The sequence below is a fragment of the Xyrauchen texanus genome, chromosome 32 (genome assembly GCF_025860055.1).
Source record: "Xyrauchen texanus isolate HMW12.3.18 chromosome 32, RBS_HiC_50CHRs, whole genome shotgun sequence".
In the NCBI taxonomy this organism is placed as follows: Eukaryota; Metazoa; Chordata; class Actinopteri; order Cypriniformes; family Catostomidae; genus Xyrauchen; species Xyrauchen texanus.
Genome location: NC_068307.1, coordinates 40,995,397 through 41,019,536, shown reverse-complemented (window position 1 = coordinate 41,019,536; position 24,140 = coordinate 40,995,397). Strand labels below are relative to the sequence as shown.

Genomic DNA, 24,140 nt, shown 5'->3' with positions numbered 1-24,140 from the left:
ATCAGGATGGCAAGGAGACTTCATTAGTATCACTATGGTAACTGCCTAGCAACCAGATGGGGTTACCCTAGCAACCGAGTAACAAATCACATATCTCTGCACCAGAAAACACTACAGACTTCCGGGTTGACTTATTTCACTCAGGATGGAAAGGAGCCATGTATTGTATTACCTTGGTAACTGCATAGCAACCACATGGGCTTACCCTAGCAACAGAGTAACAAATCACATATTTCTGCACCAGAAAATCATACAGACTTCTGGGTTGATTTATTTATGAACATAATTTTTGTTCTTTTCAAGTTACAACATGCTGTTTGACGAGTTTCGCCACGGCAAGCACCACTCACATTTTCTTCAGGAAATGTACCCATCTAGTTAGTGGTGCTTGCAAAGCATCACTATTGTAATCTCACATACTTATTATTTTTATTTTTATATCTCCGTACAAAACTTCGGCACCTAACTCGTCCCGCACCGTTTGGCGTAGACCCACGAATGAGGTGTCAAATCAAACGGCCTATTGAGGACACGTGTGCTATGACTTTTATAAGCGATCGGGGTACGGTATTTTCCCCAGGGGCAAAAAAGCGGCCGAAAAATCCCATAGACTTAACATTGCGACAAACTTTGACGCATCACAGCTCCGAGCCAGGATTTCGCAGAAACGTGTCATTTGCTACATTTGAAGAGGCTGGCAGGCTCTGTAAGATGCCTCAATATGGGGTAAAAGTTGCACCCCTGGGGTCAGGAGCTGCCCAAAGGACACGTGTAACTATGACTTATTTCTAGGTCACTATGGTAATTGCCTAGCAACCAGATGGGGTTACCCTAGCAACCGAGTAACAAATCACATATCTCTGCATCAGAAAAACGTAGAGACTTCTGGGTTGCTTTATTTCAATCAGGATGGCAAAGACACTTGATTAGAATCACTATGGTAACTGCCTAGCAACAAGGAGGGGTTACCCTAGCAACCAAATAACAAATCACATATCTCTGGATCAGAACATCGTAGAGACTTCCTGTTTGACTGATTTTACTCAGGATAGCAAGGACACTTGATAAATATCACTATGGTAACTGCCTAGCAACCAGATGGGGGTACCCTAGCAACCGACTAAAAAAACACATATCTCAGCAGTTATAAAATGTTATTTGACGAGTTTTGCCATGGCAAGCACCACTCACATTTTCTTCAGGAGATGTACATTCTAGTTTTTATTATTATTATTCTTCCGTACAAAATTTGGCACCTAACTCGTCCCGCACCATTTGGCGTAGACCCACGAATGAGGTGTCAAATCAAACGGCCTATTGAGGACACCTATGCTTTGACTTTTCTAAGGGGTGGGTGGTACGTTGCACCCCTGGGGTCAAAAAACCACCCCAAAATGTCCCATTGACTTTGCATTGCAACTAACTTTGACGGATCATATCTCCAGAACAGAATTTCGTAAAGACATGTGGGTGGACTAATTTGATGCGGCCTAGCAAGCAGTTTTGGAGCATGACATGAGTTTCGGGGTAAGATTTACCCCTGGGGGGTAAAACGGGCCCAAATATGCCCCATAGGCATACTATGGCAAGGGTCTCGCCCATGAAAGCAATTGTTTTTCCCCTACTATAACAAGACACTTTATTCTGTGGGATCATATCTCCCAATCAAAATGTAGTAGAGACACGGGGGTGGGCTCATTTCACTCGGTGTACCTATCAGTCTTTAAGTATCACCTTGGAAATTATGTAGCCACGCCCTAGTAACCATTTATAGCACCCTAGCAACAGCCCCCATACACTTCCATTTAAAAGGGCTCAGATGGATATCTTCAGAACAGAATATCATAGAAACTTGGGGATTGGCTATTTTGAGTCAGGATAGTAAGCTACCAATAAGAACCACTCTGTTCATTGGCTAGCCACACCATAGCAACCATTTAGAGCACCCTAGCAACCAGATTTAGTGATTTCAATTACAGTAAGATATCTTTGGATCAGAATGTCCTAGAGACATGAAAGTTGGTTTGTTTTAATTGGGTGAGTAATCAGTCTTCAAGTATCATTATGGGAACACTTTAGCCACGCCCTAGCAACCATTTAAAGCACCCTAGCAACAAAATGGTAAAAATGGTAAATGGTCTGCACTTATATAGCGCTTTTTTAACCTTAACGGTATTCAAAGCGCTTTACAATGTGACTCAATCACCCATTCACACACACATTCATACACCAATGGCGGCAGAGCTGCCATGCAAGGTGTTAGCCTGCCATTGGGAACAACTTGGGGTTCAGTGTCTTGCCCAAGGACACTTCGGCATGTGGAGCCATGCCGGGATTCAAACCACCAACCCTGCAATTAGTGGCCAACCCGCTCTTCCAACTGAGCCACAGCTGCCCCAAAACACCATTGACATCCATTCAAAATCACTAAGATGTGTATCTAAGATGTGTATCTCAAGATAAGAATGTAGTAAAGACTTCTGGGTTGACTTATTTCACTCAGGATGGAAAGTAGCCTTTATAAGTATCACCCTTGTAACTGCCTAGCAACCAGATGGGTTTACCCTAGCAACCAAGTAACAAATCACATATCTCTGCCCTAGAAAATCGTAGAGACATCCGGGTTGACTTATTTCACTCAGGATCCCAAGGAGCCTTGAAAAGTATCTTCCTGGTAGCTGCTTAGCAACCATATGGGGTTACCCTAGCAACCAAGTAATAAATCACATATCTCTGCACCAGAAAATCGTAGAGACTTCCGGGTTGACTTATTTCACTCAGGATGGCAAGGAGTATTGTTGGCTGTCACCTTAGAAACTGCCTAGCAACCACATGGGGTTACCCTAGCAACCAAGTAACAAATCACATATCTCTGCACCAGAAAATCGTAGAGACTTCCAGGTTAACTTATTTAACTCAGGATGGCAAGGAGCATTGTTGGCTGTCACCTTGGTAACTGCCTAGCAACCATATGGTGTTACCCTAGCAACCAAGTAACAAATCACATATCTTTGCACTAGAACATCGTAGAGATTGCGGGTTGAATTTTTTCACTCAGGATGGCAAGGAGCATTGTTGGCTGACACCTTGGTCACTGCCAAGCAACAAGATGGGTTACCCTAGCAACCATGGAACAACACCAATATCTCTGCACCAGAACATCCTACTGTCATGAGGGTGGCCTCTTTCAACTCTGGTCAGCAGATGGGACATTGTAGTAAGAAATTTTGCCGCAGCAAGCACCACTCACATTTTCTTTTTATTATTCTTCTTCCGTACAAAACTTTGGCACCTAACTCGTCCCGCACCGTTTGGCGTGGACCCACGAATGAGGTGTCAAATCAAACGGCCTATTGAGGACACCTGTGCTATGACTTTTCTAAGGGGTGGGGGGTACTTTGCACCCCTAGGCGGCAAAAAACCACCCCAAAATGTCCCATTGACTTTGCATTGTGACGAACTTTGACGGATCATATCTCCAGAACAGAATTTCATAAAGAAATGTGGGTGGACTCATTTGATGCAGACTAGCAAGCAGTTTTGGAGCATGATATGAGTTTCGGGGTAAGATTTACCTCTGGGGGTAAAATGAGCCCAAATATGCCCCATTAGGCATACTATGGCAAGGGTCTTGCCCATGAAAGCAATTGTTTTTTCCCTACTATGACAAGACACTTTATACAGTGGGATCATATCTCCCAATAAGAATATAGTAGAGACATGGGGGTGGGTTCATTTCACTCGGGCTACCAATCAGACTTTAAGTATCACCTTGGAAATGAATTAGCCACACCCTAGTAACCATTTACAGAACCCTAGCAACAGCCCCCATACACTTCCATTTAAAATGGCTCAGATGGATATCTTAAGAACAGAATATCATAGAAACTTGGGGATTGGCTATTTTGAGTCAGGATATTAAGCAACCAATAAGAATCAATCTGTTCACTGGCTAGCCATGCCCCAGCAACCAGATTTATTGATTTCAATTACAGTAAGATATCTTCGGATCAGAATGTCCTAGAGACATGAGAGTTGGTTTGTTTTAATGGGGTGAGTAATCAGTCTTCAAGTACCATCATGGGAACTAACTTGGCCATGCCCTAGCAACCATTTAAATCACCATAGAAACAAAACACCATTGACATTCATTCAAAATCACTAAGATGTGTATCTCAGTATGAGACTCTGAAATGTCGTAAAGACTTCCAGATTAACTTATTTCACTCAGGATGGAAAGTAGCCTTGACAAGCATCACCCTGGCAACTTCCTAGCAACCAGATGGGTTTACCCTAGCAACCAAGTATCAAATCACATATATCTGCACTAGAACATTTTTGAGAATTCTAGGTTGACTTATTTCACTCAGGATGCCAAGGAGCATTGTTGGCTGTCACCTTGATAACTGCCTAGCAACCAGATGGGGTTACCCTAGCAACCATGTAACAAATCACATATCTATGCACCAGAAAATCGTAGAGAAATCTGGGTTGACTTATTTCACTCAGGATGGAAAGAAGCCTTGATAACTATCACCCTGATAACTGCCTAGCAACCAGATGGGGTTACCCTAGCAACCAAGTAACAAATCACATATCTCTGCACCGGAAAATCGTAGAGACTTCCAGGTTGTTTTATTTCACTCAGGATGGAAAGTGGCCTTGATAAATATCACCCTGGTAACTGCCTAGCAACAAGATGTGGTTACCCTAGCAACCAAGAAACAAATCACATATCTCTGCACCAGAAAATCATAGAGACTTTTGGGTTGACTTATTTCACTCAGGATGGCAAGGAGCCTTGTTAAGTATCACACAGGTCACTTCATAGCAACAAGATGGGTTACACTAGCAACCATAGAACAACACCATTATCTCTGCACCAGAACCTCCTACTGTCATGGGCGTGGCCTCTTTCAACTTGGGACAGTTGGTGGAACATTGTGGTGTGAAATTTTGCCACAGCAAGCACCACTCACATTTTCTTTAGGAAATGTGCCCTTCTAGTTCTTCTTCTTCTTCTTCTTCTGTGCAAATATCGCCACCTAACTCGTCCTGCACCATTTGTCGTATACCCACGAATGAGGTGTCAAATCGACCGTCCTATTGATGACAACTGTGCTATGAATTTTCTAAGGGTTTGGGGGTACGGTGCACCCCTGGGGGGCAAAAAAACTCCCCAAAATGTCCCATTGACATGCTATGGTGAGGGACTCGCTCATGAAAACTATCATTTTTTCCCTACTATGACAAAACACTTTATTTTGTGGGCGCATATCTCCCAATCAAAATATTTTAGAGACAGGGGGACGGGCTCATTTCACTCAGGCTACCAATTAGTCTTTATATATAACCTTGTAAATGGCATAGCCATGCCCTAACAACCGTTTATGGGACCCTAGCACACCCCATTAACTTCCATTCAAAATGTATATCTTCAGAACAGAATATCTTAGACACTTGGGGATTGGCTCTTTTGATTTAGGATAGTAAGCAGCCAATAAGAATCACTCTGCTCACTGGCTAGCCATGCCCTAGCAACCATTTAGAGCACCCTAGCAATCAGTCCCATTGACTTCCATTAAAAATGTCTGAGAGTGATATCTTCGGATCAGAATGTCCTAGAGACATGAGAGTAGGCTTGTTTTACTTGGGTGAGGAATCAGTCTTCAAGTATCATCATGAAAACTACTTAGCCATGCCTTAACATCCATTTAGAGCACCCTATCAACCAAACCCATTGTCTTCCATTCAAAATGGCTTTGATGGGTATCTCCATATCAGAATGTCGTACAGACATCTTTGTTGGCATGTATGACTCAGGCCAGAAAGTAGCTTCTTAGTATTTCCCTGCCAACTGCCTAGCAACCACATGGGCTTACCCTAGCAACCAAAGAGCAAAATACATATCTCTGCAACAGAACATCGTAGAAACTTCCTGTTTGGCTTGTTTTACTCAGTCTAGCAAGGAACCATTTTATTTTCACAGTGGTAACTGCCTAGCCACCAAATGGGCTTACCCTAGCAACCAAGTCGTTAGCAACATGACAGCTTCTTCACCCAAGCAATCAGACTTTTGAACACATGATCAATAATCAGCACTGCACTTTATTAATCTTATTTCTCACACTGGACTGTCAAATATATTCTCCTCAATACAACTACTGTATATATATTTTTATATACTCTTTTTTTAGTTTTATTGTATGTATATCCTATATTGTGTGTATTGTTTACTGTACTGAAGGGTGAGGGTCGAAATCCCTTGTCTCTTCAGATATATCAATACATATATATATATCCTTTTATATCAATATCTATCTATATGCTGTTGCTTAACTTCTTTAATAAAATGATGAATTAACTATATGCATGATCACATAATCAATTCTATTTTCTTATGCATAACTGAAATATACTTTGAATCATATGTGTGTTGGAATGTTAACTAGTGTCTTTTAAGGAACATTCCAGAGTCTCTCTCTCTGTCCTGCCCATAGTCTGAAGGTCCTTTGGGGATAAGCTTAGCTGTGATGAGAGGGGGCAGGGAGAATGTTAAACATATGTTCTGTGTTTGATTGTTACTTTTCTATGATTAAGTATATGGTTTAAAGTCCTATGCAATACTACTTGAATAAGTAGAAGTGTAAATTTTCTCTTATTATTTCTTTCCTCTCCTTTGCCTGAGGGGTGAATATTTCTTATCTCACTGTTTTGGTTAAAACGACCTGATAAATGTGTGCTCTGGTTCCCTTGTGCGCAGAGAAACACTGTCATTCGTCAGTGTTTCGTGTGTGCGTATTGCCCTTCTACCCAGGTTTTGAATCCAGGGAGACACAGCAGGCAGACTCGAAGACGCCCGAGACCATCTGCGAGGTCACTTCAGATGTAAATCTCGGGCCAGGATGACAATTGCGCTGATTAATGTTGATGTGCTATAGCTATCTATATGTTGTGACTTTATGCTCTGTTAGCCAATCAGGAGTGAAATAATAGAATGTACTCCTTGCAAATGGTATAATTGATGTAAGATTTTGTGTAATGTATGAGTTAGCTTTCGATCTCCTCGTGAGACTTTGCCGCTGGCTGTACCAATTTCACTGCAAACTATTCTTCCGTAAATTTTGGATTCTTTGATTGAACTTCTTGACTCCTGGTTTTTCTTTCTCCTTATCTGATCCGGATCATAACTGTTATACCCCTAACAGTTCATTGTATATAATTATTGTGTTGTTTAAGTATGTGTACATTTGATATGTAAATTGCATTGTGTAAATATGTTGTTTATTGTAATTGGTATATGTCTCGTCACTGTCATGACTGCTATGTTGCTCGGAACTGCACACAAGACTATCACCTACTGTTGCACTTGTGTACATGGTAGTGTGACAATAAAGTGATTTGATTTGATTTGATTTTGAATGATTTGAAGTAACAAAACACATATCTACACATATGTGTTTGTGGAGTCTATGACAGCCCATAGAACTATACATTGGAAAATTATTACATTTGGCACACTGAGAGGGGTGGTTATGAATAGCTGCCATACCAATTTTGGGGTCTCTAGGACAAATTCAATAGCACCACCACCATGTCAAAAAATCACTTTTCTTTTGTGCTTATCTTTTGAATCTTTGTCATAAAGACACAATTCTTGTTTTGTCTGATTACTCTCCTCCAGATAATTCAAATGGACCCCTTACATTAAAATTCCACCAGGCTGCCATCTTTTGTGTCATACATTGTTTTTTTATGACTGCTCCTTCAAACTTTGCCTAATTTGCACACAAAATGGCTCAAAATAATGAAAATATGAACAATACAGAATTTTGGTATTTTTCTTTGCTGAAATGTTATGCAAACACAGAATTAACAAGGTGCCTGTGAAAAAATATTTGAGGCTATGTCTCGGCAATGGTTTGTAATATCGAAACATAATTTGATAAGCATCATCAGGACCATGATCTGAAGGTACATACAACGTTTTGAGACAGTGCCACCTATGGGTCAAAAGATGTAAACATTGCTCTAAAAATAGGTATTTTGTTAAAAAGTGATACATATTTTAAATGCATTGTCAGATTTGAAAGAAAATAGGTATGTATCATCAAAATCATGTCCTGAATTTACCTGAGCAGTTTAAAGTCAGGGCCAACTATAATTCACAAGTTCTTTACATTTAACATGGTCGGCCAAGCTTCTGGTCATACTTTTTCGAACTCCTAGACGGTTGGCCTAATTTTAACCAAATTTGGCTCAGATCATCTTTAGACCATGTCGCCAAAAAGTTGCTCAAATATATTTTTTGAAAGACCAAACTGTTCTTAAATAACTCAAAGACATTTGATGATGAGCACTCCAAATCAATTATTATCCTATATCTCCGTAACGCTTTAGTGACCAAACTTATTCAGACCAAACTTGGTGTGTGTTATGACAACCGTGATCTGAGGGTACCTGAGCACTTTTTGCACAGCGCCACCTACTGGTTACGTGATACAAAAAAATAAATGATTATTTTTACTGAATGATTTGTCCTAAAATCATGAAACAGATACTTGGACTCTTTAGATACTGTGGGGCATACAGTGTCGAATGATATCAATTTTGCCCTTGTCAGCCATTTTGGGCGTCAGCCATTTTGAATTTTATTGTAAATTGCTGTATTTTAGAAATGCATTGACGTATCATTACAAAACTCATCTTGTGTCATCTGTAAAATGCCCTAAAGCTGCACAAAATGTTTCAGGACAGCGCTAGCTTGTTGTAAAAAAAATAACAAAATATATTAAATGATACCACATTTGTCATGGTCGGCCATACTTCCTCTCGGCCATTATTAATTTAACTGATTTTGCTCAAATCATCTTCAGACCACGCTAATCAAAAGTTTTTGTGAGCTTGCGGTCTAAACTGAATGTAACAACACCAGAAAAAAAACATGTTCCACCAAATAATACCAAAAAACATTTCTTTCTTGATGTCATTTTCACTCATTCCATTAAATTTACTCAAATTAAAAAAATACTCTATATCACCTCTTTAAATAATTCACTCTTACTCAAAAACTTGCATGTTGATTCAGTCAGATAAATTGTTTAACTGAATGAATGGAAACACTCTTGGTTAACACTCAGAGCTGTGTTAACCAAAATAATTGTGTAAAGCAGTCAATGGAAAGGAGGAGGCGAGAACCGGCTTTTCAACATAAATAATAGATTAATAATAAACTTAAAAGACAACAAAAACACACATGACGGACATGTCCGTAAACTATCTCTCTCTCCCGCACAATCCTCCGCAGTCGGCCTTTATCCCTCTCGGAGGCTTGATTAGCCTGATAAGGGACCGGGTGTGAATGATCACGACCCGGCCCCGCCCTCCGCCCTGCCACACATTGTTAGCCCAAGTTGCATATAAAGACCACTGGTTCTTATGGTACTTGCAATCCATTTACACTAACAACGCTTTTGGGAAACACAGCCCAGAACAGTTAATAAATGAACATCTGACTCCCTGCACTGCATTTCTTTACTCTCAGTCATCTCTGACTTCAATATAACAAATGTTCATTTAAACTTAACTGGCTCTCCCCTTTTTTAACATTTATCAGAAAATTACGTTTTCAAATTTAAATGGGTGTTACTCTTGAATGCTTGGGACTAGAACCCTAATTAAGTAGCCACAGGATGAAATCAGAACTCCATTGGTACAAGAGTGAATAAACGTTTTGTGAACAAAACCACATATGAGGACACACTATTTGATTGCAAAACATTATATAAAATTAGTTAGAGATTATAATTACAATTATAATGCATGGTTACAGTGTACGTATTGTTCTCAGTGGAAGCCAGTAATTATTCACATTTCTAACAAACATTTATTTTTCTGCCATAAATAAACTCAGCAAAAATAACATCCTCTCACTTTCATCTGCTTTTATTTTCAGCAAACTTAACATGTGTAAATATTTGTATGAACTTAAAAAGATTCAACAACTAAGAAATAAACTGAACAGGTTTCACAGACATCTGACTAACAGAAATTGAATAATGTGTCCCTGAACAAAGGGGGGGGGGGTCAAAATCAAAAGTAATAGTCAGTATCTGGTGTGGCCACCAGCTGCATTAAGTTCTGCAGTGCATCTCCTCCTCATGGACTGTAACAGATTTTTGTGAGATGTAACCCCACTCTTCCACCAAGGCATTTGCAAGTTACCGGACATTTCTAGGGGGAATGGCCCTTGCCCTCACCCTCCGATCCAACAGGTCCCAGATGTGCTCAATGGGATTGAGATCCGGGCTCTTCGCTGGCCATGGCAGAACACTGACATTCCTGTCTTGCAGGAAATCACGCACAGAATGTGCAGTATGGCTGGTGGCATTGTCATGCAGGAGGGTCGTGTCAGGATGAGCCTGCAAGAAGGGTATCACATGAGGGAGGAGGATGTCTTCCCAGACCATGGTGGATCCTTCACCTCAAAATCCATCCCACTCTAGAGTACAGGCCTCAATGTAATGCTCATTCCATTGACGATAAACGCGAGTCCGACCATCACCCCTGGTGAGAAAAAACCGTTACTTGTCAGTGAAGAGCACTTTTTGCCAGTCCTGTCTGGTCCAGCGAAGGTGGGTTTGTGCCCATAGGCGACATTGTTGCCGATGATGTCTGGTAAGGTCCTACCTTTCAACAAGCCTACAAACCCTCCTTCCAGCCTCTCTCAGCCTATTGCAGACAGTCAGAGCACTGATGGAAGGATTGTGCATTCCTGGTGTAACTTGGGCAGTTGTTGTTGCCATCCTGTACAGGTGTGATATTCGGATGTACCGATCCTGTGCAAGTGTTGTTACACGTGGTCTGCCACAGAGAGGATGATCAGCTGTCCTACCTGTCTCCCTGTAGTGCAGTCTCAGGTTTTTTACAGTACGGACATTGCAAGTTATTGCCCTGGCCACATCTGCAGTCCTCATGCCTCCATGCAGCAAGGGATCCTGGGCACTCTTTCTTTTGGTGTTTTTCAGAGTCAGTAGAAAGGTCTCTTTAGTGTCCTAAGTTTTTATAACTATGAATTTAATTGCCTACCGTCTGTAAGTTGTTAGTGTCTTAACGACTGTTCCACAGGTGCATGTTCATTAAGTGTTTATGACAAGCATGGAAAATGTTGTTTAAACCTTTTACAATAAAGATCTGTGATGTTATTTGGATTTTTACAAAATTATCTTTAAAACAAAGTGTCCTGAAAAAGGGGTTTCTTTTTTGCTGAGTTTATATATAGTTAAATAATCACTAATTAAAATAATAAATTATCCAAAGAGCCAAATAATTCACACTGATCAAAATCTGTGCATTTTACTTTATCCCTTTAGCTGCTATGAGTCCAAACACATAACATGTGCTCCTGCCGGTTTGGCATTTATTCATCCTCAAAACTGTGTGGAACTTATTCCAAAGTATTCAAATTTAGCTAGATTTTAGTGTCTTTGCATAGATCCATTGTAAGAAGCAGCTTAGATTTCAGCTCTGATTGGTCTTCAGAAACATAAGAAAGATTAGAGCATAATGGTGGCCTTAAGTTCTCAATCCAAACAAACACTAGGTCACTGTTCTGGAATGAGCAAGGCCTTACCCCTGTAACCACAGAAACGTCATAACAATGGCTACATGACCTGTCAATCAAATCTTGACTAGTGATCCATTGGCTGGATCTATCTATTTATAGTAAAATGCTGAAATTTGGCACACTGATAGGGGCGGGCATGACTTTCCCCCAAAGTAAATCTTTTGAACCGTTTGGCCTAGAAACAAAATTCGATTTTTGATTCAAAATTTGATTACTCTCCTCCTGCTGATTCAAATGGACCCACTACATTAAAACTCCAGTGGCAGCCATCTTGGATTATGATATTTATAGTTTAAAGGTTTCACATCCTTCAAACTTTGGCCAGACTAAGCCACATAGAACTGACCAGAAACCATTTTAATTTGTACTACTGTTTAGAAATTATACCAATGCGAAGTTATAACAAGGTTGATGTGAAAATGGATTTGAGGCTGCATCTCAGCAATGCTTTCTTCTATCGAAATGAAACTTGGTGTGCTTCATAAAGACCATGATCTGAGGGTACATCCAAAGTTTAGAGACAGCACCACCTATGGGTTAAAGGATGTGAAAAATGGCTTTAACCGTGTCCTAAAATCTGTGTAGCGTAATGGTCCTGAGAGCAGTAGAGATTGTACGGGTCCCCGCATCTAGTCCAGCACAGGGTTGCTTGTAAACTACAGATAAGTTGCTAAGTCAATTTAAACAAAAATCTTCCATTATTTCCTTATTCTAAGTCTACTGAAAATGGCATAAAGAAATTTCGAAATGTATTTTTATTATTTAAATTCCGCTGACTCTCAGCTTGGTATGTCCCTTTAGCACTAATACAATGTGTGGCTGCAAGTTATAGAGATTGAAAGGGTCCCAACTCCAGGCAGCTTGTAAACTACAAAGAAGTTGCTTGGTGATTTTAAACAAAACTTTTAATATATCATTGCTTCCTTATTCTAAGTCTTTAGAAAATGGCAGGGAGACATTTTTTATTGTATTTAAAATTCTAAAAGTCAGTAAGAATTACAATATTAATTTATTTGTATTATTATTTGTTTACAAATTATATAACAATATTTAAGTTGAATGGGTTCCAAAAAAAATTATGAAATGTGAATGAAATGTGGACTGATATTTTACAACTAAATTGAAAAAAAGAGAGATCTGAATCCTTTAAAGTCCAGATACAAGTTGAAAAACATTTGCAAAGAAAGTCTTCTTTTCTATTGATGACTTATATTGGAATTACTGTTAATTTTGCTGCTATACATTATGAAGTAGACTAGTTAACAAAGTTTTTCTTGATAGGCTATCCACATAATGAGGTAAATATATTCTAAACTGATTATGCAAAAAAATTGTTATTGGATTGTGATATTGAAATCGGATCGAAGAGAAAATATCGGTATCGGTGCATCCCTAATTTTTACAGAGAAATTTATTATATGAAGAATTTCAGTCAGGAATTAGGCCCCATCACAGTACAGAGACTGCACTTATCAGAGTTGCAAATTACTTGCTTTTATCATCTGATTGCGGCTGCATTTATTTTCTTGTGCTTTTATATTTTAGTGCTGCCTTCGACACCATATATAGCGACATTCTCTTAGATATGGTTGAGAAATATGTTGGCATTTGAAGACAGGCATTAGCTTGGTTTAGGTCCTATTTATTCAACCACTACCACTTTGTCTGTGCAAGTGAGGAATTGTCAGATCAAACTAAAGTTAAGTATGGAGTGCCACAGCGATCAGTTTTAGGGCATCTGCTTTACTCCTTATATATGCTGGCTCTCCCTGTGAGACATTATCAGGAACTGTGGAATTATTCTTCACCGATATGCCAATGATACCCAACTTTCGATTTCTTCGGAACTCGACAGAATGTTACAATTATTCAAGTTAGCAGAGTGTATCAATGATATCAAAGATTAGATGGCTAGAAATTTACTTCTACTCAATTCTGACAAAATATAGGTACTAATTATTGGACAAAAACCTCTAAAAATTCTATCACGCTATCACGCTATATTCCATCACGTTCACTATGATTGCAAAATCCTGGCCTGTTAATAATACCTGGAAAATCAAAATCCACAAAAGTATGTAGATACTTTTATTATTTGGCTCCTGAAGTATGGAATAGTCTTCCTAGCATTGTTCGGGACTCAGACACACTCTCAATTTAAGTCTAGCCTAAAGACACAGTTATTCAGCCAGGCATTCACCAAATGTATCCATCAACTCGTCTCATATTATATAATTCTGCATTAAAGTGAATGGTTTCTACACTAATATTTATTTTTGTTTCCCTGCCTCAATCTTGAGATACATATCCTGAGGCTACCAGAGCTTGATGTCTGATTTCCCTGCTACGAGTGATGATGACTAAACTGCATCCTGTGCCTGTGACATCACTTCAGTCTACTACGATGAATTTCACAAAGGATGAATTGATGCCAAATCCAATCGTAAGACATGGGATTCTTCACTGGCCACTGCCTGAACCTTGGACTTAGGATGGACTTCACTGAAATGAACTGACACAAGCTGCCAGTCAAACAGCAATGCACCTCACTGACCTCTGCCTGCATCATCTTGGTTAAAGGATGGACCATCTTAAAATGAAATACACAGACAATAAATTAATTGCCAACTAAAGCCTTCAGCTGCCTAATTACAAAGGACAATGCATCTGTGTTCACTTCCGCAGTGAATTCAGGATGGACTTCAAAGACTTTAGTCATTAATCATGCAGTCCATACAAGTATTTTTTAAACATTTGCCCCAAACACCAGCTCAGTTTAATAATTTAACCATGACTTGTACTACACATAAATAACTAATACTGGCATTATATTCATGCTGTTTAGCCAGAAGGGAACTGGCCCCCACAATGAGTCTGGTTTCCCTAAAGGTTATTTTTGTCCATTAACCAAAGTTTAAAGAAGTTTTGTGTTCCTTGTCACCTTTAGCTTGCTCACTGGAGGTCTTATTCCAAATATTATTGACTTATTTATAGGGTTGGGATATTTTTTGGGCTAAAAAAAATCCATGACATCGATGATAAACTTTTGAGTAATTTTCTATATTTAGCCTGTGTTCTAAATGTATACAATCAGGTGCTTGTTGATAAAAATGCAAGCAGTTTGGCTTTCTCAGACTGTATGAAGTTTCTAATGTTAGCTGCCTTGTGGACCCCAGACTAATTCCATCCGGGCCGCAAGACATCATGACTACAGTTGTGCCCTCTCATCATCTCTAGTGAGTAGCACGACAAAACAACAGTGCTGTGCAAACAAGATTTGATCTTTCTGTGCTGTATTCTTGAATATTTTTCTCTAGCACCAAACATGCTTCATTTATGCCCTGTCCCACTCTGCACACCTTGCCTCATTCCCCGCATGCGAGTAGACATGAGGCACTGCATAAGTTAACGTGGTTTCGCCTTTAGACGATAACGTTTTTTTCTTCTAAATTTAGCTTTATTAATCAGCATGTTAAACAATAAACAAATAGATTTATGTTCTGTTTGTGAAATGAATCAGGTGTCATGATCTCTGTTATGAATGACATGGAAAGACAATAAAATTACTAGTTTGTAGCCTAGTCTATCTCACTTTAATGAAAATGTAAAATTAGTCCATTCAGACTTTAAAATGTTCCAAATTTTCTCTCAGTGGATACACCTGAACCCCAATAAAGTATCTTTCCTCAGTCACAAGGGCTTCTATGCCCCCATACTTGGGTATCTGAATGTAACAAAATATAAATTGAATGTAAAAATGATATGCTGTCATTATGCTTCAAAACTAACAGATTAACTTTTAACATTCCAATCCAACTGCACTCGATTGATAAACTCTATAAAATATTGTAATATTTTGGTAGAAGATCCCTCTGAAACAACTGCTTTGGCTGTCTCTGTGCCCCAATGCAGTTTTGTATGACTATTTTGACTGTTTAGGATTTTTTTTTTCTTCTTTTCTTCTGGCAACTTGGAAATACATTTTTTATTTTTTTTGCAATATGCAAATGTGAATGTATATTGTAATAAATATTGATATCGAACGATATTAAAAAGAATATTGTGATAATATTTTTGGCCATATCGCTCAGCCTTACTTATTTATTTATAATTTTTTAAGGCACAATTTATAATCATGTTTTTATCAAAGCACTATGGCTCTAAGACATTACAAATATTACAGCTTAATTTTCTGTTATAGCATAATTTTCTGTAAAGCTGCTGTCAAATTATGTGTGTTGTGAAAAGCGCTAAACATATGTGACAGGGCGGAGGGTGGGGCCGGGTCATAATTATACACACCCTGTCCCTTATCAGGCTAATTAAGCCTTCGAGAGGGGAAAAGGCCGACTGTGGAAGGTGGTGCGACGAGAGAGAGATCATTTACGGTCAGCTGACCGTCATGTGTGTGTTTGTGTCTTTGGTTTCAGTTTTTCATTAAACTACAGTATTATTTATATTCTCAAGCCGGTTCTCGCCTCCTCCTTGCCAGTTTAAATCCTTTACAATATAAAAATGACTTGATTCTTCACTGTTTTACAGCCGCAGAGAAAACAACTCACACCCTCCATGGACAGTACACATGGAAAATTTAACTTGCACGTGCCCATACACCCAAAGACACTTACCACTTTTGACACTGTGGCAGTGTTTCGTATTTCAGTAAGCACAGACCAATTTTAGATTAAGAAAATTCAACCTATTTTTTCCAATTTCACTGTGAGAATAGTTTGCTTTTTGAGGAAAACATTGAGAAATCAGGCTTGAGAGATTATTTATATTATGTCATCCAACAATGATAGAAAATATGAAAAATAAACTAATTTTCTCCATGATTCTATTGAAATTTAGTTTGTAATATAGTGCACATTTATTGGTTCATTTTAGTTTTTGTGTTTATTTTTAAACTACCATTTTTTTTATTTTAGTTCAAATATGTTTTCACTGCTAGTTTTTGTTTTAGTAATTGTTTTTTTTAGTGATAATAACTTTGGAGTGAAGAAGGAATTTTAACAATTTAAGCTAATGTTTATTTCACCAGAAAACTGACGCAATATGTAGAATGAGCCATGAAAAAAAAGCCATTTTACTGAATTGTTGGTTTAGTAACATGATTCTATTAGACTCACGTTGAGAAAATGAATGGGATTTTTACTTCCGGAACCCCACTGTGCATTTTTTTTGTTGAGATTATTCTCCCTTTACTGTGAGCACAGGCATTCCTTCGTGCATGTCGCAACAGTCCTTTTCTAACTCTAGATAGACAATAGTGCCAAAATGAATTATCCTCTAAAATCGCCACTTGGACCCCTATAAAACATTCAACACAGAGGTCTGAATAGATTATTATTATTTTACTATAATGATAAATTATTTTTTGGTAAAATGCGTGTGTGTGGGGGCTTTTTAAAGTTTTGCATTGTCCATATTTATGTATAATGTTTGTGCACAGTTTAATTGGCAAATGCCGTGACTCGAGTATCTGTTTATCTGGGTCTTAAACTTCCCCAGAAAAAAGAGGTTGGACTGTGGGAAGAAGAATGAGAGTGAGAGAAAGAAAAAGAGACCTTTTTGAGAGAGCAGTGAAATTTTTCCCTGGCTATTAATGGACTTCAGTTCCTTTGAAAGTTTATTAGCCATAAAATTGACAACGAGTTGTGTTATTTTGCTTTTTTATTTCTTGTTAACATAACAGGAATGACAAAGCATTTGACACAAGTTTGCTCTCCTCCTTTATTCTATCCCTCTTTCATCCTCACAGATTGACAGGAACAAATAAAGGTGTCTCAGACACAAGTGTTCGCATGGTGAATTAATACATAAAAACTTCCAGCACAATTCCCACTGATCAGAGGATAGTCGGACAACCACGTTGTCTTTTTAGCATTCTCTTTCCTACTGTTTATGGTTCCTGCACCTTCAGGAAATGACCCTTTTATAGGGTCACCACTATAAAAGACCTTTTTTATTTGGGGGGTGTATTTGAGTGTGTGTGCTTAAAAACAGTAAGTGTGTGTTTGTGACTTTGTGTGTGTCTGAGAAAGAGAAAAGGCGATAGAGAGATATTTTTGTTGGGGGAGGCAGCGCTGCTTGTGTTGTTTAATCTCATACTTGTTCTGTTTGACATTTTAGGTGGGGGCAGTTGTGTTATTTAATCTACTAGTTCTCTATTGCGGCCAAAGCAAAAGACCTGAAGAGGCTAATTGGCTCCTCATCCAATTTATTACATTGCTGTGAACTCTGTGACCCTTCTTGTCAATAGGAGGCCTTTTCCTCTCTCTCACTTGGTGAATGTGTGTTCATGTGTGCATGTGCTGCAGAGTAAAATGTTGGGGGCAAAAGAGGAAAGTTATGAACATGTATTATTTTAAAGACAAAAGAAAAAAAATCCTGCCCACTACCATAGCTTGCAAAACACGATCACAAATTTATTAGAGACGTTTCGCTAAATATTTCTATTATTTGCCATTGGTCATTCATCCTCTCATAACATCCAAAAGCCAAATAAAAAAAAAAAAACAGAAACAAAGCAGTACATTTAGCACAGTTTGGTGGATGCTAGTTCATGAATATCTAATAATTTGTGTAAAACCCATATCATGGTCAAAGAAATCCAACAAATTTTGTCAAAACATTCTCACCTATTTATTTTTTATTCCCCCAACCGCACTGTTTGGAAATGTGTTCTTGTAAATTGCAATAAATTGAACAAGTTAGTGAAATGAACGACAACAGCAGCCAAGAGGAGGTGGGTATGTGTGGGTGGAAGTTGACAAATTACTGACAAAAGCCAAAAGCCATTGACTTTTATGAAGGCACACTGACAAGGGAGTAACGTCTGGTTTAAATATATAGACAGGTGACAAATGAGGTCTAAGGGTCAATGCTCAACTCCAGCTTTATGTACACACACATAAGTTAAATTAAAGGCATACCAAAACATTTGCACAATGTGTGAATGCACAATATCCAACTTTAGATCAGACACCTAAAATACTAACAGGCAAGCATAAAATCACAGCAATAATTTGAGCAATGTGTCTCAATATTGCACATTCACTTTTGCTTTACAACTGCATTACGATTACAAGGCTCTATGAGACTTCCGTGAGTAGGGAACATAAACTCATGCAATCCCCTCTTTCCTTTCCTGTGAAACAGAAAAGCAGTATTGCTCTAGTGGGATTCATTTTATTTTACACAGAAAGTGGATAAATGTACAATGATACAGTAAAGAGATGTAATTGCATGCGCTGTAAATTGTGAGCAGTAAAACTATTTTTTTTTTTTTTTATGTTAGGGAAAAGGCAAAGTATAGAAACAACGTATAAGTATAGATTAGTTCATTAGTGAATTGGGAATAAAATATAGGACCTCACAGGTAAAACAAGAAAGTATAGGCAAATCACTTTTCATGTTAAAATATCCAAAAGATTGAATGATATCTAATAGGACTTTAAGAAACAAAAGAGATCCTGCTGGATAAACTGAAATTCATACATGACTTATGGATGCATTATGGATGCAACACAACAAGAACTGTAAGATGACTGTAATAGCCTGAAACTTCAATAGGCCTGCGCCCCAAAAACATGTCAGTGCTTGCTGTTTTTGAGCAAAAAGATGAACTATATTGGTAAAAATTACTTTATAGTTATTTTTTCCTACTCACATACTGCACCGCTACAACAATCATCTCTGACAACAAATAGCTATTTACAAAAGGCATGCATCAGCTTGCAGCCGTTAAATGATAATTTATGTGATTCATCCCTTGAATGTCAAACGCGTTCATTATGCCAGCGGGAACGTGGGCTGTGTGACAATCAACGCAGAGGTTAGTTAGGGGAACACAAACCTATCTTTGTTCACTCTGGTCAGAACAGAGAGAGAGAGAGAGAAAGAAAGAGAGAGAGAGAGACTGATTATCTGCTCTGCTTTTCATCTGCCTTGTGCAGAATACATTATGTGTGTAAATGTTGTTGAACCCCAGCTATTCTCAGCAGAAAGGTCACACACTCCCCTCGACCCAAACTGCTCCATGGGCTTTATGTCCCCACTGAGGAAAAAAAAAAAACGGACTATGCCTATAAACTTCACATTTAAAAGGCAAGTGCAGTCGTGAGGCACTGCTGCTGCAAGGGAAACAATAGCATCTTTTTGGACACTTTTTAGTGGCAAGGGAGCCTGCAGGAGCCTGTTTTTGCAAGACTACTCTGAAACAGCTGCTTTTTAAATGCATAATTTATAATTACTCTCTCTTACTGAGGGTATCTGTTGAAATACTGCTCACTGTCTTGGACATAAAATAATATATTCGAAGCCACATTCAGCGCATCTGCCTGTCATGTTTTAAATTACATTATCATTATTGATTTATTACACACAAAGGCATTCATACTGTTAATGGATAGTGGTTCACACATATGTTATTATTATGTCATTATTATATTGGCTATATGTTACAAAGTTACATATACCTTAAGAAAATATTTTTTTCTGGTCACAAAATTAGTTTTTATTGACTATTGATGAGGCAACATAATTTGTGTGAAAAGAAATAATAACAAGGTTATATTGATAAAAAAAAAAATGTTTTAACTAAAAACAGTGGCATTGGGGCCTTTTACCCCACAAACCTGGGGTAAATGGCCCCCAGGGGGTTTATAGTAACGTCTTGTAGATATAGGGGCAATAGTTATAGTGAAAATTTTATCAATTAATGCAAATCATTTCAAGACAGCAAAATGCTTTTTGAGAAACAAATTAAGATAATACTTTTTCAAAATGACTACTTCAGAAAAGGGTGCACCATTGCTTGTTAATTTCAATCACATTTGGCATTTCATAACATCTCAAGTATTCTTTAAACAAATGAATCTCCAATTTTTTTCTCCCCTATTTGGAATGCCCAATTTCCAAAGTGCTCTAAGTCCTTGTGGTGGCATAGTGACTTGCCTCAATCTGGGTTGAATCTCAGTTGCCTCTGTTTCTGAGACCGTTAATCGGTACATCTTATCAAGTGGCTTGTTGAGCACGTTACTGCGGTGACATAGCGTGTGTGGAGGCATCAGGCTATTCTCTGTGGCATCCATGCACAACTCACCACGTGCCCCACAGAGTGCAAGAACCACATTATAGTGACCACGAGAAGGTTACCCCATGTGACTCTACCCTCCCTAGCAACCGGGCCTTGCTGGAGTCTCTCAGCACGTCCGAGATTTGAAATCGCGACTCCAGGGGTGGTGGTCAGTTTCTTTACTCGCTGAGCTACCCAGGCCCCCCTACAGCCAATCTCCATTGGTATTAGATCAGTCAATGTGAGCCCACTTTTAATTATTATAATAATTATTTTTATATATAAAAAAAAACAATTTCCACCATTTAAGAACAACTATGTGTTTTATGGGGGGGGCTTTAGTCCCAGCAACAGAGGTTCTTTTTAGCCCAAATACTATCCTTTCACTTCTTTGACAGTTTTATATATATATATATATATATATATATATATATATATATATATATATATATATATATATATTATAAAAAAAATAATCAACTTGAAGAAAATTAAAATAACAAATAAGTATTTTGTCTCAATTTAGGGATTTTCATTAGCTACATTCATTTTCAACATACTGAAATGATTAAATACTAGATCAAATTTCCTTTAAAATCAAACTTTAGACATAACATGCAATGATCTCATGGATCAGGAAAGTTTTGCGGTGCATAGTGACAAACAGGTGTTTAGGAAAGTGCTATGATAATTTTTGTTGCTATTTAGTGTTTTTAGAGAAATAATTTAAAGTGCCTTTAACCCTGAGATGCCCTTAGTCGTATTGTACCCTAGATGCATCTATATGCATTTAGACAAACTACTAAGTAGAAAGTGTTTTTTTATCCTTTTGATGATAACCCCGGAGACATTCATTCTCTCCACTGCATATCTATCAAGTTGCTGTCAATACCAAATCTAAGAATTCTGCCTTCTCCCAAAAAGCTGCCAATTGACACTAGCCTATACTTTGTATAATGCGTTCAAAGGAAGGGACGATAGAGAGCAGGAGTGAGGTGGCTTGGATGGAGGATGAACATATTTTTTCACACACACACACACACACACACACACACACACACACACACACACACACACACACACACACACACACACACACACACACACACACACCCACCACCAACAACAACAACTAAGCGGATATTTTCAAAGTTTTCGAACTCACGCTCTGAGGCCATGGTAATGACGGACTCAGTGGTGGCGTGATACTCATCGGCGTCCATGAACTCTTCTAGTGATGAGGCGTCCCCCTGGAAGTCATGATGGTCCAGGAGCTGCTGCAATGGAGGAGCTTTCGGAAGAAGCTGATTAACTACCTCTCTACTGATGTTGGGCGCTTGTTTTAAGCGCAGTTTGCTAAGGATTTGCGATTTGATTGTTTCCAGCCGTAAGACTTTACTCTGTTCTCTCCAAACACAAGCGGAACACTCAGGAGAGTCCACATCCTCCACTTCAAATAGAGAGACCCCAGCATCCGAGGGCATCTCACTCACCGGGGACATTAAGATGTCCGGCTCGTCGCTCCCGGACATTCCCAAAGAAATTAGAACCGCTAAGCACAACAAAATACTATAACTTGTCATGATGTTATATAGTTAGAACCAAAAGTTTCCCCCTTGGTTTTGCAAAATATGATTATCTTCTGATCTTGGGATATTTGATTCGAGCTATTAATTTGCTAGAGTAAAAGCAATTAAGAGGTTCATCAGAAAAAGAAAAAACAAAACAAATAAACAAAGCAAAAACAATATTCCATTAACACGTCGATGCCTTCAATTTATTGTCGGATTCTTTTTAAGAACGTTCGTATCTCTGTTGCACTGTTTTCAATTCGTTATTCTGTCAACTACCGAATTACCGTTTGGAAAATACTCGAGTAGCCTATGTCTTTTACAAGTGTACAAATGCGTCTATAAAGACCCCTTTATATATCACTGCTGCCTAGTGGCGTAATCCGTCTCTATTGGCTAACATTTCAACAAAAGGCTTACAGGTTTGTCACTAAATCGAGAGAGAGAAGAAAGAGAGAGAGAGAGAGAGAGAGAGAGAGAGAATGAGAGAGAGAGAGAGAGAGAGAGAGAGAGAGAGAGAGAGAGAGAGAGAGATTTGTCTATATCCTGACACCCGCTTACACAGAATGAGTTAAGCTACTTTATACATGAACGTTTTTAATTAAATAAACTTTTCATTATAGGCCTACTTGTAAATTCGCAGTCTACTAATCCGTGTTATCTTGTGCATTTGTTGGAACCACTCTCCGCTGACATCAGCAAGTGTCAGCAGCAAATATAGCTATTAGTTTGTCTGGAATGCCTTTAAGTAAATACCAATTAACTAAGCATGCATCCTATTTTTTTCATTCTTTTTTGTATTAGCCAACATACTGAGCGCAGCTTTTTCCATGTAGATATTTGTCTTCACCTAGCGGTCAATAATGTACCTACACTGACGTAAGTTCATTAGTATTTGCCAAATTTGCGTTACCTCGTATTCAGAATATGCTTTCTCTTCCTTATCACCATTAATTTTAGTTGTTCGATTGCTGTTGATATCTATAGGATTATATATAGGTAAAAAATACAGACTACAGAACAAATAAAGGAAAGGAGTGTTTTAAATGTAAAACCCTGGAAAACACCCATAGTTGATTCATGTCTGTAATATTTTGTTATTTTTGCACTGCCTGTGCACTTGTTTCTTTCCTAATTTCAATGTTTTTGTTCTTTAAAGTAATTTTTCCCTCTATTGTTAATTAATTATTTTTTTCTACATAACACCATATTGGTAGCTTCCTATCTTTCAGGACACATGTTCAACTCACAAAAGTATTTAGGTAGGATGAGTAAGAAACTTTTCTAAATATATGTAAATATACATATTTGGCAATAATATAAATGTCAATAAGCCAGGGGGTCAGGCAGTGTGTGCTTGTAGGGGGGGCAAATGCATTATATCTCAAAATAATAGTTCACCAAAATTTTATTTACTTTTATGCTGCCTTTTATTAAAGCTCAAAAACTTTGATCCCCCATTAACTTCCTTTGTATGGGGTAAAATCTCAGGTCATACATTATTACAATTTATACCGTTGAGTCAATGGCCAACCCATAGAATCATTCATAGGAAAATTATGAAATTTGACACACTGATATGGGTGGGTATGAATGGTCCCCATAGCAAATTTGGGACCTCTAGAACAGACTCTATAGCTTCACCACCAGTTAAACCCCTTACATTACAATTCCATCCATTACAGCAGCCACCATCTTGGATTATGATGTTTAGAGTTTAAAAGTTTCACGTCCTTCAAACATTGTCCGATTTGTGCAAACATTGTCTTGAAATATTCTCCAGATCGAGCCACACAGAAATTATAATACAGAATTGAGATTTTTGCCTTTATTTAAAAGTTACAGCATTGCAAATGTGTAAATG

At 38.3% G+C, this 24,140-nt stretch overlaps 1 protein-coding gene across 3 annotated transcripts in view; it reads right to left on the bottom strand.

The window, feature by feature from the left end:
* Positions 1-23,165, bottom strand: part of gdf11 (growth differentiation factor 11) — a 175,969-nt gene extending 152,804 nt beyond the window's left edge. For 2 of the 3 annotated variants that reach the window (XM_052101453.1, XM_052101454.1), the window contains exon 1: positions 21,871-22,506. In XM_052101453.1, the coding sequence (XP_051957413.1) occupies positions 21,871-22,288 (418 nt within the window). In that variant the 5' untranslated portion in view covers positions 22,289-22,506. Of the gene's footprint in view, positions 1-21,870; positions 22,507-23,151 lie in introns of those variants that run through there. The other variant, XM_052101455.1, reaches the window with a different exon arrangement.
* Positions 23,166-24,140: the final 975 nt, after the last annotated feature.